At 44.4% G+C, this 16,889-nt stretch overlaps 2 protein-coding genes across 3 annotated transcripts in view; one reads left to right on the top strand and one right to left on the bottom strand.

The window, feature by feature from the left end:
* Positions 1-369: 369 nt before the first annotated feature.
* junbb (JunB proto-oncogene, AP-1 transcription factor subunit b) lies at positions 370-2,192 on the top strand. Its single transcript, XM_084329392.1, has one exon. It carries the CDS (start codon positions 615-617, stop codon positions 1,704-1,706), a length of 1,092 nt encoding a protein of 363 aa, XP_084185518.1. The 5' UTR covers positions 370-614; the 3' UTR covers positions 1,707-2,192.
* A 10,588-nt stretch (positions 2,193-12,780) lies between these two features.
* rtbdn (retbindin) overlaps positions 12,781-16,889 on the bottom strand; it is a 15,505-nt gene continuing 11,396 nt past the window's right edge. For both annotated transcript variants that reach the window (XM_084328515.1, XM_084328516.1), the window contains exon 6: positions 12,781-16,140. In XM_084328515.1, the coding sequence (XP_084184641.1) occupies positions 15,781-16,140 (360 nt within the window). In that variant the 3' untranslated portion in view covers positions 12,781-15,780. The remainder of the gene's footprint in view (positions 16,141-16,889) is intronic.

Below are 16,889 nucleotides of genomic sequence, written 5' to 3'. Positions count from 1 at the left end.
ACGTTGTTACATTGTAACAACAGATTTCCCAAAAACAACAGCCTGTCATTTCACCTCAACTATCCAACAGTGTTCCCATCATGCAATGCAAACGTGAGACTAAACGTATATAGTTACAAACGCACAGAAATAGACGGAATAATTCACATCACATTTTCTGCTAGATAATAAACCCTGCGCCCTCGTTGCCTGCAGCCTTGTTTACAGTCGCTAGTTCTCGGCAATAGCGTCACTTGACGTCGTGTTGTCGGGGCGTGGCTAATGAGCTCCATCCAATCACGACGCGTGTATAGACTTGGCAGCCAGCGCGTGTCAGTGTGTATAAAGGAGGTAGTGGCTGCCAGAAGTACAGTTACACCAGCGGCACGACGAGCGCACCAGCCGAGAAACTATTATTTATAATAAGTTCAACACTACACTGCATTGTGAAGAAACGCGCGTCTAGACACTGGAGACCACTTTTAAAAACGCTTGTCACTGACTGAACCGAAGACACATTCGGTGGACCAGTGCTTTGCTCGAGACCTTGGGGTTTCAACTCCACTTTCTAGAGTGAATTCCCTTGTTATTCCGTTTTGAACTTGGAACGAAGCTGAGAGAAGACAGGTGCCTGCATGGTTTCTTCTGACATTGACATTCATTGCATATCCCGCCGATACTGTGTTTCTAAAGCGACCGGTGAGCTTACTTTTCCTACGACTTGTTACATGTCTACAAAGATGGAACAGCCTTTTTATCACGACGACTCATTTCTGTCGGCGTATTGCCACCCAGACGCAGCTATGCACGACTACAAACTGCTCAAGCAGAATATGAATTTGAACCTGACAGAACCCTATCGCCAGCTGAAGTCCCAGCTGAGAGCCGAGGCTGACCATCACTACCACCACGGGGCGCATCAAGACGTGGGCTCACTAAAGCTCGCGTCCCCGGAGCTGGAGAGGCTGATCATCCAAAACAGTAACGGTGTGATCACCACTCCCACCCCGGGCCAGTACTTCTACAACCGGAGCATCACCGACGAGCAGGAGGGCTTTGCCCAGGGGTTTGTGAAAGCCCTGGACGAGCTGCACAAGATCAACATGCCACCTCCCAACGTGTCGATCGGAGCCGGCGGAGGGGTGACGCAGTGTTCCGCGGCGGCCTCTAGTGTCTTCGGGTCCTCCTTGCAGCCCGAGCCGCCCATGTACACGACACTGAGCGCCTACTGCCCGAACACTAACCTCTCTTCCGCACCCAGTTACCCAACGGCTACCATCAGCTATCTGCCACCCCACCACCAACACGAAAACCATCACCAACAACAGACCACCACGCAGACTTTCCAGCACGCCCTACCCGGAGCCGGACTCCTCCATCCACAGCGTCTATTGGCTCTGAAGGAAGAACCCCAAACCGTCCCGGACCTTCTCAGCAGCGACTGCTCGCCTCCGATGTCCCCGATCAACATGGAGAACCAGGAGAGGATCAAGGCCGAGCGAAAGAAGCTGAGGAACCGACTGGCGGCGACCAAGTGCCGGAGGCGCAAGCTGGAGCGCATCTCTCGGCTCGAGGAGAAGGTGAAGGTTCTGAAGAACGACAACGCGGGTCTCGCCGGCACGGCGTCGGTTCTGCGAGATCAAGTGGCCCAACTCAAACAGAAGGTCCTGACACATGTCAGCAGCGGCTGCCAGCTGATGCTGACGAGCAAGATGGAGTCATTTTAGAGAGAGATCGAAAGACTGTAGAAGTAATAACACTGGAGTAATGATCTACATATAAGCAGCACTGGAATATCGGCCGGTCGTTGTCGTTATAACAGCAACGCGGGGCCGTGGGCTCTCTGTAGACGACTCTTGTAGGGTGAAAAGACAATGTGAAATGGTACTAACGGATGCTGGACACCGATCAAAGGACCTTTCAACCCTAATAAATCACGGGGCAGCATCCTAGACTGAACAGGACAGAGACACTGAGCAACACCAGACAGCTACAGGGGTCTGGTTTACTTATGGTGTATAAAATGGGAATAACTATTGTATTTCTTTCTTTGTACTTGCAACTGATGATATTGTCAGGAAATGCTGCATTCGTTCTATGTGTAAGTTATTTTTGTTTGTCAGGTTGATCCAGATAAACTATTATGATGTCACATGTTTACAATGTCTTTTTTTATTTTATTTGTGAGGTGTATTTAAGTAAACGTGTCTTCAAAAATGAATTTGGTTTCGTGATGTTTTATTATTTAGTTTTATTATATTGACTATTTGTAATGATTATTTAGTGTGTACAATTAATATTTATTATACACACTATATGAACATGGTATGAATAGTATGAACCTTCTGCTCAATAGCCAAACACACAGTTAGGCACCACAAGTAACAGACGACAGCACATAACTGAAAAGCAAAGCAAATCATTTCAAGAATGAGAATCAAGATTTCCATCACACCAGCTTTCATGTTATAGCCTTTATTGTTAATTGTGTCGCTGACTGTGAGGAACGATTGCGCAACCAACATTTAGCCGTTGATAGTTTCAGGGTATCAGCGCTTTCACGCTCAGAGCGTAAGCACGTACGCGTTTCCTATTTACGCACGAGCATGTCCATATATGGGTATGTTGGTATAAACTTCGTCATAGCAAGGGAGGACTTCTGGGAACCCCCGCCCCATGGTTGCAAACTGGTTTCATCAACTTGACACTCCTCATGGGCTGGCCCATCGATAAGGGGGTAGGCCTACACACAGAGGTGGCGACAATTCCTAGTGTTATTGCATTTTTACAACACAACAAGCTATTACGCACAATGACAGCAAAGCATGCAGGTTAAACGAAAGTTCCTCTACATCAGAACACAACACAGGCCCAAGTTCAAATCACCACAACGCTTGGTCCAATATGCGCAAGAGTAGGATTTATCCCAAATATAAAACAACAAACCCTCCAGTTTTCACAAGTGTATTATAAAATAAACCTATAGAATACAAAGATGGCCTATTTTAAAACGATGTGTTTCATATTAGGATATACACATAATAGTACTACTATATATTAGATTTGATTCAAATGTATTGTTATTATACAGCAGGTTGAAAAAACCCTCAGCTCAGAACTCGGCAGAATCGGCACCTGGCTCGCTGACGCTGATAACAAACTATTATTACACCTGGGTAAAACAGAGTCCATTCTCTTATCAAATAACAAACTCAGCAAGACCGACGGCTTCTCAGTTACAGTGGGTGACAATATTGTCACAAGGAAAGATGAAATTACATACCTGGGCTCCATCCTAGAGGCAAATCTTTCCTGTGACAAAATGGCATCCAATGTAATAAAAAAAGTCAACCAACAAACTCGATTCTTGTACCGGATCTCCTCTCTGGTAAACAAGAATACCCTGAAGACTCTGGCAGGAGCACTCATTCAAGGGTACTACGACTATGCTTGCACCTCATGGTACCAAAGCACCTCAAAGGCACTAAAAACTAAATTACAAACATCTCAAAACAAACTGGTCAGACTACTGCTTGACCTTACTCCTAGAACCCACCTCACCCCTGCCCACTTTGACAACCTATAGGCCTACTGTACTGTACCCATTCTGCAATCTATTAATAACGTTTTCAATCAATCAATCAAAGCACAAGTACAGTACAACGAAAATAAGTTTGGCATCCAGTAGATTGATTGATTGATTAATTGATTGAAAACTTTATTAACAGATTGCAGAATGGGTACAATACAGTACAGCTCAATACACACAATTGTTAAGGGGATGCAGACCAGAGAAAGACTTTCGTCTTGTTTACATCAGGGTCCCCCATTTTCAATTCATCAGGACATACATGACATACAGATAGACAGTACTGCTACATCTATACATTTATGACATACCAGATTTGCAAATACAGTACTGTTTGTGATACAGAAGGAGTCAAGAAAAGGGAGTATATACATTTGACGTAGAAACTGTACATTGGAGGAGGTTGGGTGGGGGGGGTTGGGTACATTGGGATATTGACAACCATACTGGGTAATTTACATTGGAGGTGGTTGGGGGGGGGGGGGGGGGGGGAACACTGTATAAACAAGCAAAACTGTACAATTGGGGGGGGGGGGGACACTGTTCAAACAAGCACAATTGTACATTGGACAATTGACAATGACAAAATGCAAATGTAGCAGTAAAGTGCAACAGCAATATACAATGTACAGGTGGTTAAACTGAGTACAAAATATACAAATTAGTACTACCGACTCCGAGCGAGTACTATATAAATAATTAAATATAGATCAGCCCAAACACTCTCAACTCTTTTTTTTGAAGAGTTACAAAACAGCCAGTGTCATTCCGGGCACACACTGTTGCGCGCGGATGAGAGTGCCATTCAATGGTCAAAAGTCGTTTGGACAGATTTCAAGCCTCATAATAATAATAATTCAATGAGAGCACATGATGAAGGGAAGTGACAGCGGCGTTTGGAATGTCGGGGGCGTCTCGAGATGCAGCGCCGCTTGGCAGAGCGGTAGGCGCGGGTGGGCGTCTGGTGCGCGCGGGAGCATCTGTGCGAATGGAAGGGGCTGCCAAGCACAAGAACATTCTGGGGGACGCGTCAACGTTGAAATATGCGCGGCCTCTTTCACTGGCGTTTGAAAGGAAGGGATACTGGGGGGAAAGTCCCCGTTATGTAGACTTAAATGAGGATTAGTCACTGAACGGCTTTTATCCAAACTGTCTGGTTAATCTAAACCACCAAAAATATTTGGCGCAGAAGTTGAGACCCCCTGTTATGGTCCTTGGCAGAGAGAGAGAGAGATGAGAGAGAGAGAGAGAGAGAGAGAGATGAGAGAGAGAGAGAGAGAGAGAGAGAGAGAGGAGAGAGAGAGAGAGAGAGAGAGAGAGAGAGAGAGAGAGATGTCGAATGTGCACATGCTGCTTTGAGGTGGAATTGTGTCCTGTTAAGCAGTAATGACGTTCAAACCAACAATCTCACAATCTCACAGTTCCCACGAAAACCCAATAAAACCACTTCAAAAGATTCGCTGAACACTGTGGTTTCATCTCACTCTCACCTCAGCTGTTTTGAAGCAGAAGGCTTAGCTGCTTTCATCTGACACCTTCTTATGATAGCTTAATTTCCATCAATAACAGCTCTATTTTTGCCATCAGCGTGGAAACAGAATCAGACACCCACACAAGTCTGACTTTTTCTGTCACTTATAAAAAAAAATAAAAAAAAACATTTCAGTGGAAAATTATATATAAGTATGAAGACAACATACAACATAGTGCCTTGATCAACTATATAATTGAATGAATCATGAAATGTATAGCTAAATCAAGACCAAAATACCTAGTTTTTTTTCTCTTGCACTCATTGGCCTATATTGTTCTGTGATACAATTCACACAGGTACATTTTCCATCACCACTTAGAACCAAATGTTTTAGTTTGTTAACTTGAGTCCACTTCCAAGGGGCAGTGGGGGGGTATAGGCTATACCACATGACACAGGCATCATCGTGGGTTGTTGATTTATCCATGTATGTACATAGGCCTACACTACACACATTACAAGGCACACATAACATGCCAATTCAAGCTATACCGCCTCTCTCCAAACGCCTCAGCCTACAGCCCACACTGAGTGTCGGTGGGAACATCTGTGATGCGAATAATGACGTATGAAGAGGTCTGGGTGGGTTTGATTTTTCTCTCAACGACGAGCCCCCTTCCCCATCCCACACAACTCACTCTCTTTCTCTCTCTCCCCTTTCTCTCTCGCTCTTTCCATCCCTCTCTCCCCCTCTCTCTCTCTCTCCCTTCATCTCAGTATCTCTCTCAGTCTCTTTCTCTCCCTCCTCCTCTCTCTCTCTTTCTCTCCATCTCCATCTCTCTCACCCTCTCTCTCCCTTCATCTCAGTATCTCTCAGTCTCTTTCTCTCCCTCCTCCTCCTCCCTCCCTCTCTCTCTTTCTCTCCATCTCCATCTCTCATCCTCTCTCTCTCCTTCATCTCAGTATCTCTCAGTCTCTTTCTCTCCCTCCTCCTCCATCCCTCTCTCTCCCCCCCCCTCTCTCCATCTCTCTCCCTTCTTCTCAGTCCTCTCTCTCTCTCTCCTCCCTCCCCCCCCCCTCTCTCTCTCTCTCTCTCTCTCTCTCTCTCTCTCTCTCTCTCTCTCTCTCTCTCTCTCTCTCTCTCTCTCTCTCTCTCTCTCTCTCTCTCTCTCTCTCTCTCTCTCTCTCTCTCCCTCCTCCTCCTCCCTCTCTCTCTCTCTCTCTCTCTCCCCCCTCTCTCCATCCCTCTCCCTTCCTCTCAGTCTCTCTCTCTCCCCCCCCTCTCTCTCCATCTCCCTCCCTCCCTCTCTCTCTCTCTCTCTCCCCCCCTCTCCTCCTCTGAGCATCATAACCCTCCCACCTTGCCCTGCTATTGGAGGCTTTTATATCACTAGTTGCATGATTTGTTTTTGGAGGTTTTGTTGAAAACAGGGCTGTTTTGGAAAGAATGCTATTTTTGAGTGACGGCATAGAAAGAAGAAAAGGGCTCCATACAGATTGATGGAAGATTCTGTAGGACAGTTATGAAATTCTTCTGTCTATTGTAGAAGGATATTGTATAGTATTTAAATGTCATAGTATGATGGTCATTTCAGTTTTACCATGGTAGTACCAGCCATTGTATAAATAACGTACCATATACCTTCATGGTAAAAGTCATGAATCACCATGGCACCACTGTTGTACTTAAATAATCCCATGGTATAATTCATGATAAACTACCGATGGTAATGTCATGATATTTACATCATCATTTGGTCACAAATTGTGACTCACAATCATTGCAGTAACCAAAAAAAAGATGAAAGTAGAAGATACTTTTTTTGGAAAGACCACAATACCTTTTCGTAAGTGTGGTATTGAAGAAGATAATAATAATAATAATAATAATGAAACTTTATTTGTATAGCACCTTTCATACATAAACTGCAGCTCAAAGTGCTTCACAACAGAAAAAGACAGGCATAAAATGAGCACATAAAGTGCAGACATATAAAATCAAATTTTTTCACATTAGGATCTAACATCCCAAAAGGCCACCTTGTTTATGGTTTGATTCAGTTTTAAAAATAGACAATAATAGAAAGAGTAAGATAGAATAAACAGAGTAAAATAGTGCAGCGTAATAAGTAGTAGAATATAATAGATAAAGTGCATAAAGTGCAGACATATAAAATCACAGTTTGTTTTACAGTGCAATAAAATAGTTCTGGATTACTGTGTTCAACAGTTCAAAGTCGTCTTTACCGTCTCTGTTTGGTGCATGAACATGAACATAAAAGTCCAAGGTCTAACTTTATTATTATTTTTTTTAAAGGTCATTGTGATGAGATCATTGTGAAAAACAAATAACAGTGAATAACATGTAACAATGAATGTATGAAACATGGAACAGTGGAGTTTATATATCTGTGTAGCAGGATTATCCTGCTACACGGATAGATGACAAGCAACCCTTATAGATTGAAACAGACCAGATTCTGAATGTGGTTAGTGTGTCTACACTGCCATCTAGTGATAGAATGTTGCTTTCGTTTACATCAAAAGTGCAAAATTGGGAATGAATGACCTACATAATGTTTTGAAAATGTATGTAAAATAACGAACGAAAGAAAGAAAGAAATAAAGAAAGAAAGAAAGAAAGAAAGAAAGAAAGAAAGAAAGAAAGAAAGAAAGAAAGAAAGAAAGAAAGAACCATTCAATTATGTTCTTATTGAACATAATCCCTTTGATCTTCTCTGGTTAGTTAGAAGGGGAAGCATTGGTGACTCACAGTCTGTTTTGGAACAAAAATAAATAAATTAAAAAAAAAAACAGTTTTGGTATACATACGCTGATAAAAACAATGCACTTTCAAGCCAAGAGGAAATGAGCCAGCATAACTGGACCACCAACCACTCTAATATAACGTTTAGAGGTCAATGTATTGCCGGTCGAACACTCCAAAGCATTGAAATACAATAAGGTCCTATAGAATGTGTGCTGATATATACGCGGACAAAAGCGGGCACACTTGGAAGCGGCAGCTGTGACTGGAGGATCAAGAAAAGGGGGCGTGTTTGAGATAGATCTTCAATTGAGATATATTGTCAATTGCTCTATGGTCGAGGTGGATGTGTATTTGTTTTCCACTGTTCGAAGCGCCGGTCGTACAAGCTCCAAAACTTAATTAATAATGAATAGAAAAATGACACATTGTCGCTTTAAGTACATTTAATATCAAATGCCTTTATACTTTTACTTAAGTATAGGACAGGGGTCAAGGTAGGGGTCAGGGCAGGGAGGCGTGGCCGGGGAGGTACCTTTCCCCCCACAGCGTGCAGGGACTGCCATCAGGCACGGACCATCACTCAGTCACGGATGATCTGGCACGCGGACGCTTTGTCGGACGCATGCGCGGGTAGCGCTGCACACTTATTTAACCCTTTCACTGCCACTCTACCAAAGGTTACCACTTTCACTGCGACAATACAGAAGGTTAACCCTTTCACTGCCACACGACAAAGGGTTAACCCTTTCACAACCACACTACAGAAGGTTAACCCTTTCACTACCACACACTACAGACGGTTTCTGTAGTGTGGTAGTGGAAAGATTAACCTTCTGTATTGTGGTAGTGAAGGGGTTAAATAGGGTACCTCTGCTGTAATGGATATCCTGCCCTATTTCAGTGGATGATGATGGTAAAGATGGCGGTATGGTGGCGTGGTGGTTAGCACTGTTGCCTCATAGCAAAGAGGGTCCTGGGTTTGAACCTGACAGTGTGTGGTTGTGTGTGGGGGGTGGTTCTGTGTGGAGTTTGCATGTTCTCCCCATGTTCGCGTGGGTCTCATCAGGGTACTCCGGCTTCTTCCCACATCATAGAGGAAATACATGCTAGTCATACTCTAAGTCCTGTCATTGCCCATGAGTGACAAAATGATAGATGTCTCATCTGGGTTTTTCAGCTCGTCCAGCGTTCGACTCAGAGGCCCTTGGGATCCACTGGTAGATCAAAAAGACACGGTTGCCCGCCTCTGCCCTTGAAACAAGGCTCTGCATTGCAACTGTAGTTGGTTCCTGAGTGCCTGTTTGTGGCTGCGGCTGGCTGCCCACTGCTCCTAAGTGGTTAGGCTGCTGCATCAAACGTAGAGGGATAAGCTCCCCACACAGGGATTAATTAAGTATGACTTAACTTAAAATTTAAATCCATATGCAGAGATATGTCGAAAACACTTTCTGTATGACATGCAGGGCAAAGAGGCAGGGTCTCAAGCCCCCTTTGGACCCCATCTGTGGACCTGTCAGGCGAGGTCCTGTTTCAGATAGGAAGGGCTATAGCTGTACTGTTAACCCTCACTGCCACACGACAAAGGGTTAACCCTTTCACTACCACACAACTGAATGTTAACCCTTTCACTACCACACTACAGACGGTTAACCGGTTAATCAAACGTGGCAGAGTCCTACATTTTGTATGCAGTCAAGAGCTTTAAGTAAATAAGGACTGATGATGTAGTGACTGTCACTGTGCCAGAATGCCAAATTCCAAATAGTAGACTATTACTATTGTGTAACATTCTCTTTGATCTGTCATACATTAATTTAATACAAAAACAGTATTCCTTAATGATCAATGAAGAACACAACACTCTCCTCCCCTACAAGCCTAAGGAATGGTTATTTAATGTAAGGGACTGCACAAGCTCCTGGGTGTGGTTGCTCTATGGTGTTTTCCAAAGGGAGATGGAATATTGTATTTTTGTAGGCTATTCCATCTGTATGCTGCTCATACACTATTCTCATCCCTGGCTAAGTTAGTTTATATTAATTATTCAAATTCACAAATTGCCTGTCTGTGATAGCCTGTGTAATTCTCTTTTAAAATACAAACCCACTGCAGTAAAGTGATAGGTGGATGAATTGATTATTACCATTTATATTACCTACAGTTTTGTTTTTGTTTTTTTACTGATAATGTGATCACAACTATAACTGCAATACAATAATATGCTAAATAAGATCAACAATGGAGATATAAAACAGTGCTGCTTAATTACTACAGCCTATGTGTGTGTTTGAGAAAGAGATAAGGAGAAAGAGAGGTGGAGAGAGGGGGGAGAAATAGAGATGAGAGAGAGAGATGAGAGAGAGAGAGAGAGAGAGAGAGAGAGAGAGAGAGAGAGAGGTGAGAGAAAAATAAATGGAGAGAGAGGGAGGGAGGAAGAATAAGAGAGAGAGGGTGGGAGAGAGATAAGGAGAGAGTGGGGGGAGGAGAGAGAGAGAGAAAGAGGGAGAGAGATAGAGATAGAGAGATAGAGATAGAGAGAGAAAGAGGGGTATATATATAACTGGGGCGACACTGGCTCGGTAGGTAGAGCAGTCGTCTGGTAATCCGGAGGTTCCCGGTTCGATTCTCGCTCCTCCCGGGCAGCGTGTCGAGAAGTGTCCTTGAGAAAGACACTTAACCCCTAACTTCTCCCGATGAGCAGGTTGGCACCTTGCATGGTTGCCTTTGCTGTCGGTGTGTGAATGTGTGAGTGAATGGGTAAAATGTGAGGAACAAATTGTAAAGCCCTTTGGATAAAAGCGATATATGAATGCAGCCATTTACCATTTAATTGAAAAAAAAATATTTATTCAAAACAAGCCACCTTATTGTTATTACTTGTACTATACACTTACACAGTCATCAACTGAAAGGTGTGTATGTGTGTGTATGTGTGCTTATGTATGTGTGTAATGTGTGTGTGTATGTATGCGTGTGTGTGCCTATGTATGTGTTTGTGTATGTATGCGTGTGGACGTACACATGCATATGAACGTGTTCATGCAAATGTGCGAATATGTATGCAGTGTGCAGTGTATGTGTGTGTTTGTGTACATGTCTATGTCTGTGTGTGGGCATGTATGTGTGTTTGTGTGTGTATGAGTACACATGCATATTTACGTGCTTCTGTGTGTGTGTGTGTGTGTGTGTGTGTGTGTGTGTGTTGTGTGTCCAGTGTGCAACCATTAATTCCTGTCTAGCTCCATTCTTTTCTGTGATGATGACATTTCAGAGGAGGCAGCTGATTGGCTGGCATCACCGAGGCGCACCAGCTCCCCGACGCTGTTTAAATAGACATCAGTATAGTTCAGTCCTCTGCTGCACATCACTCCCCGCCGCCTGGCCTTTTAGCAGGGAAAATGTCAAGTGGCATGTGGCATTATCAGCATGACTGCAGTCTGACATACAGCTGTCCTCTGCTGCATTGTCCACATGCAGATGGCACGCACGCACGCACGCACGCACGCACGCACGCACGCACGCACGCACGCACGCACGCACGCACGCACGCACGCACGCACGCACGCACGCACGCACGCACGCACGCACGCACGCACGCACGCACACACACACACACACACACACACACACACACACACACACACACACACACACACACACACACACACACACACACACACACACACACACACACACACACACACACACACACACACACACACACACACACACACACACACACACACACACACACACACACACACACACACACACACACACACACACACACACACACACACACACACACACACACACACACACACACACACACACACACACACACACACACACACACACACACACACACACACACACACACACACACACACACACACACACACACACACACACACACACACACACACACACACACACACACACACACACACACACACACACACACACACACACACACACACACACACACACACACACACACACACACACACACACACACACACACACACACACACACACACACACACACACACACACACACACACACACACACACACACACACACACACACACACACACACACACACACACACACACACACACACACACACACACACACACACACACACACACACACACACACACACACACACACACACACACACACACACACACACACACACACACACACACACACACACACACACACACACACACACACACACACACACACACACACACACACACACACACACACACACACACACACACACACACACACACACACACACACACACACTCTCTTTTTTGTCTGCCGAGAAGCAAGAGTGTCACAATGATCTCTCCTTTGCCTAGCAAAGGTCACGCCTGGTTGACAGCTCCCAGGTAGTCTAAATGCACCTGTCGTGTTGATTCCCCCCTGGTTGAGCGGTAGAGACGTCTGGTTTCCCAAGAGAGGGGAACTGGGTTTGAATTGGAATTGGAGGTCAAAGGGAGGGTGGGGGTAGCTGAGTAGCTCTGCCTGAAGCCCAGTAAGTCTAATTTCTCCCTTAGCCTGAAGGCAGCCTAGTAAACTTACTTTCTCCCTTAGCTTGAAGCCTAGTACGCCTAATATTTCCCTTGGCCTGAAGCCTAGTACGCCTAATATGTCCCGTGACCTGAAGCCTAGTAAGACTAATATCTCCCATGGCCTGAAGCCTAGTAAGCCTAATATATCCCATGGCCTGAAGCCTAGTAAGACTAATATCTCCCATGGCCTGAAGCCTAGTAAGCCTAATATATCCCATGGCCTGAAGCCTAGTAAGCCTAATATCCCCCATGGCCTGACACCTATAAGCCTAATATGTCCCTTGAAAGGCATGGCTACAACACAAATAGAATAGAGGAGGATGGGATGACATTTAGAAATCTTGTCTTTATTGAGAATGTAAAGAAGAACACAGGACCATCCCAGCATGCTGCTCCTACTGTACATAATAAGAAACAATCACGGCCCCTTATTCCCCCCCCCCTGACAGAACACGGACATCTACAAGAGCGTGGCCCACTATCCAGCGCCAGAGACACCGCCACAGTGCGTCACGGATACATCATCAACCTACCATCCCCGAAACCTCTCTGACTGTGAATGTTGCCTCTAACTGCGTTTGTCTCTGTTAGATACGCAGACACCGTTTCTGGAATTCAAAACATCCTTTAGGTGAGAACATTATTCTTCTTCAGTGTCATGTCTCACAGCATCCTATACACAAGTCATGGACTGTAGCCTGAAGGTGAATATCACTCAATTTAAGAATTCATACACTATAATTAACTATATAGGCCTACTATATTATAACTAATTAAAATGCTGTACAATTACTCCTTTGGTTAAGCACAGTCAAAATAAAGGTTGTGAAAATGAACAACTCTTTAAAGAAAAAAGGGGGAAAAAAGCCAGAAACCAGAGATATTAGAGCTTACTACGGGTTACAGGAAATAGTCCACAAAATGAGTCTTCTATAGACCACCGCAACACTTACGGTATTCTGAAATCACGGGAGAGAGAGCGGGGGGAGAAAATGAATGAATGTGGACGAGAGCCTTGACATTAAGTGGTTGTAGATACGGCTGTGGGGGTGCTGGAGACATGATCCAATAGACTTGTATACGCCCGAGTCTCCTGAACACGGAGAGACCAGTCCCAAGTTGATCGGCACTTTCTCGGCCGAGCTATAGTCACTTTTCCGCACCTACTCCCCAACTCTGCATGCGCAGATTGCCCACGGAGTCTCTGGATTGTCCAGAGATCTAGGTTTCAATCTGCGCATGCGTCAATGTCAAGGCTCTCATCCACTTTCATTCATTTTCTCCCCATGCTCTCTCTACCATGAGCTCAATGTAACGTGGAAGTGCAATGGTCTATTCACTCTCTGTGCAGCCCCTCCCAGATTTACATCTTGGTGACATTACATGTTCCAGGATGGATAGGTTCTGTGGTTCCTGGCTTTGGGGGGGGGGGGGGGGGGGGGGGGGGGGGTCATGGTTAAAGATGTTGACTTAACTGTGTTAGAACAGTGCACCTTTTCTGTTCACAACCCCTAAAAACAGAGGGGTGCCTATTGAACCCCTTCCATATTCAACCACAGACAGAATGGTGAATTTTGACTAAAAATAATGTTTATTTTTTTTATTTTCAGGCTATTTCACCTGGTTAATAATTGGAGGAGGGCTCTAGACTTAAGATATTCCGTATTTCACAAGAAAAAAAAAGCAGAAATCATCTCATACTGACCTCCAGGTTGAGAACCACTGTCCTAGAGACCATAGGAATAACTTTCATGAATTCTTAGTTTGAGTGGCATTGTCCTTTAAGTTACACTGCTGTACACATTGACCATTACTCTGCGTGACATTTTTACATGATCAAATACATGATAACGAAGAGACGGTATGGTACATTAGTGCCATATAGTTCTGCAAAGCATTATTACAACGGAATAACGTACAGGTTCAAATCATCTAGAATCTTGGTTTAAAAATAGAACAGGCTTGTAACATAGAAGTGCTGAAATACCCGTCCATTACACCTACAGTCTAAAGTGGTGGAAAGTAACATTTATTTTGTAACGTAAGTACAATGTTGAGGTACCTGTACTTTACTTGAGTATTTCCACTTTAGGGAATGTTTTTATTTTCTTTGCTCCACTACATTTCAAAATAAATATTGTACTTTGTTTTTAATCTGTACGCATCAGTTACTAATTACTTTGAGGAAAATAATTTTGTATAGAAAACATGGGATAATGTGATTTATGAACTTTATGTACTTTATGAACGTCTGTCAACGTCAAGAGGATGTACAGTAATCAAAGCCAGCATTACCGGACCTCCAAACACATTAACAGAACCTTTAGAGGTCACTGGATCGAAGTTTGAACGCACTAACGTTATATAGAATGTGTCGTTTAGGTTTGATACTTAAAGTACATTCGATATCAAATACTTCTACTTCTCTGCCTTAAATATGATTTTGAGTGGACTTTCCCTTCTACCAGACTACTATTCTATCTAGGTACTTTTATTTAAGTAAAAGGAACTGTGTTACTGTGTTACTTATTCCACCACTGTTACAACACTAGCCATTTGAAAAGTCCCCAGGAATCCTAATATAACACTGTGTGGTTTGTTGGCTATTATTTAGCCTCAGGGACAATTCATTACAGATGATACCTGATTCATATGTACAACAACAACAACAACAACCGCACGGTAACATTGCCCAAAGACACACTCAGCAATGTTGACTATCAGTTGTAACTCTCAAGTGAGTTACTCTGATTATCTAAGAACAGTAAAAATTACAATAGATGCCTCTGGTCTTAAATAATGCCCTACGTTTAATTTAGGCTTTGAATATTGCCATATTATATCATCAATTAAAATGCTGGCCAAAAACATCTTTACTATATTTGTTTGCTTTGCACAATCACCATGGAGCATCATGTTTGCATTGTATACCATTTGCAAATATTTTTTTTTTTTTTAATATTGAACTAGGAGAGTTTGCAGCACAGATGCAAGCAGACTATTTTACTATACATTATTCACTTGTGGGATCTTGGTTGTACAGATAACAAGTAATAGCCTGTTTCTGCTTTGTTATCTTGGTTCGTGGGGCAAATCGCCGGCCCAGGCTGTTATATAGGAATGTCAGATGGGCTTGTACCAGATTTAGAATGATTTTAAAACACAGAGCGTCTATCCGACAGATGGGTGAGTAATGAGAAGTACGGGATGTCGGATGAGGTTAGAGACAGAGGGGCAGGACATCACCTCCAGCTGAAGGGGGAGCGCAGTGTTATACATCATCATCGGGGCTTCCATACCTTCTCTAAATATGTTGCAATGTCACAATGTAACATAATTCCAACATTATATATTCCAACATTAGCTTCCCAGAGTCCTCTCCTACAAGCCGCTCCCGCTGCCCTCCACGTCGTCCACCACGATGGAGCGTTTGCGCAGCACGGAGTTGCCCTTGCCCCTCCTGGCCTGTGGGGGCGGTGTGACGGCCTGGGGCAGTTTGGTCTGGCAGGGGGCGCGGTACTGAGGCAGGCCGGTCTTGGTGGTGTCCAGCTCCTCTGGGTCCTCCTCCTGGGCCCGCAGGGCGGCGATCACGTCCCGGTCGGTGGGGCTGAGGGTCAGGCACCCGCAGGGACGAGCTCCCTCAGCGCCTCCCTCCCCCGCGCCTTCCTCCGCCTCGTCCTCCACCGCGGCGAAGGCGTCGCCCCACAGGCTCTCGCACAGGTCTCTGCCGTGCTGGTACATCTACACACACGGAGACACATTCAAACCTTTATTTATTCTCCAAAAGACAATTGAGATCACCCTCATTTTCAATGTCATCGAGACTTTACATACATTTCAATGCACACATTTCTACAATAATAAATATTAATAACTATCTATATAGTACTTTTTTTCACACATGGACCGCAGTCCAGAGATGCCTCACAGCAATTAGTGTAAAATGAACATAGGCATAAAATCAGCACACAATTGACAGAATAAAAAACAATGCATAAATTGCAGACATAAGAATACAGTAGGTATAAAAGACAATAAAAGTAGTGCAATGTAAACGTGCAGACTAGGCATAAAATAAGTACAATGTCGCTCGAAGGCATGTGAACCCCCCCCCCCCCCCCCCCCCCCCGGAACAGTCAGTCCCCCAAACAAACACCCCGCAAATCAATCCCTACCAGATCCCCATCCAAGACACCCGCCCCCCCGATAAAGCACGTCATGACCGAAGGAAAACACAAACAGCCCGCGCGCCACTCACACCGCTATGCACGGCGACGGGAATGCCACCCCTGTGGGCCGCCCCATCCCCCCCTGCAGATACCAGGTTCATAAAAACGTCTCCTAATCAAATCCCATGACCTTTTCCGGTTTTCCATGACCATATGAATCCTGCAGATGGACACACACACACGCGCGCATTACCACACATACACACACACGCTGTCATCGACACACACACACACACACCTTTATTCGCTGGATATGTGAGT

The sequence above is a fragment of the Notolepis coatsorum genome, assembly GCF_963971535.1.
Source record: "Notolepis coatsorum genome assembly, chromosome: 14".
NCBI lineage: Eukaryota > Metazoa > Chordata > Actinopteri > Aulopiformes > Paralepididae > Notolepis > Notolepis coatsorum.
Note: the sequence above shows the minus strand (reverse complement) of the source record. Positions and strands in the feature narration are given on the sequence as shown.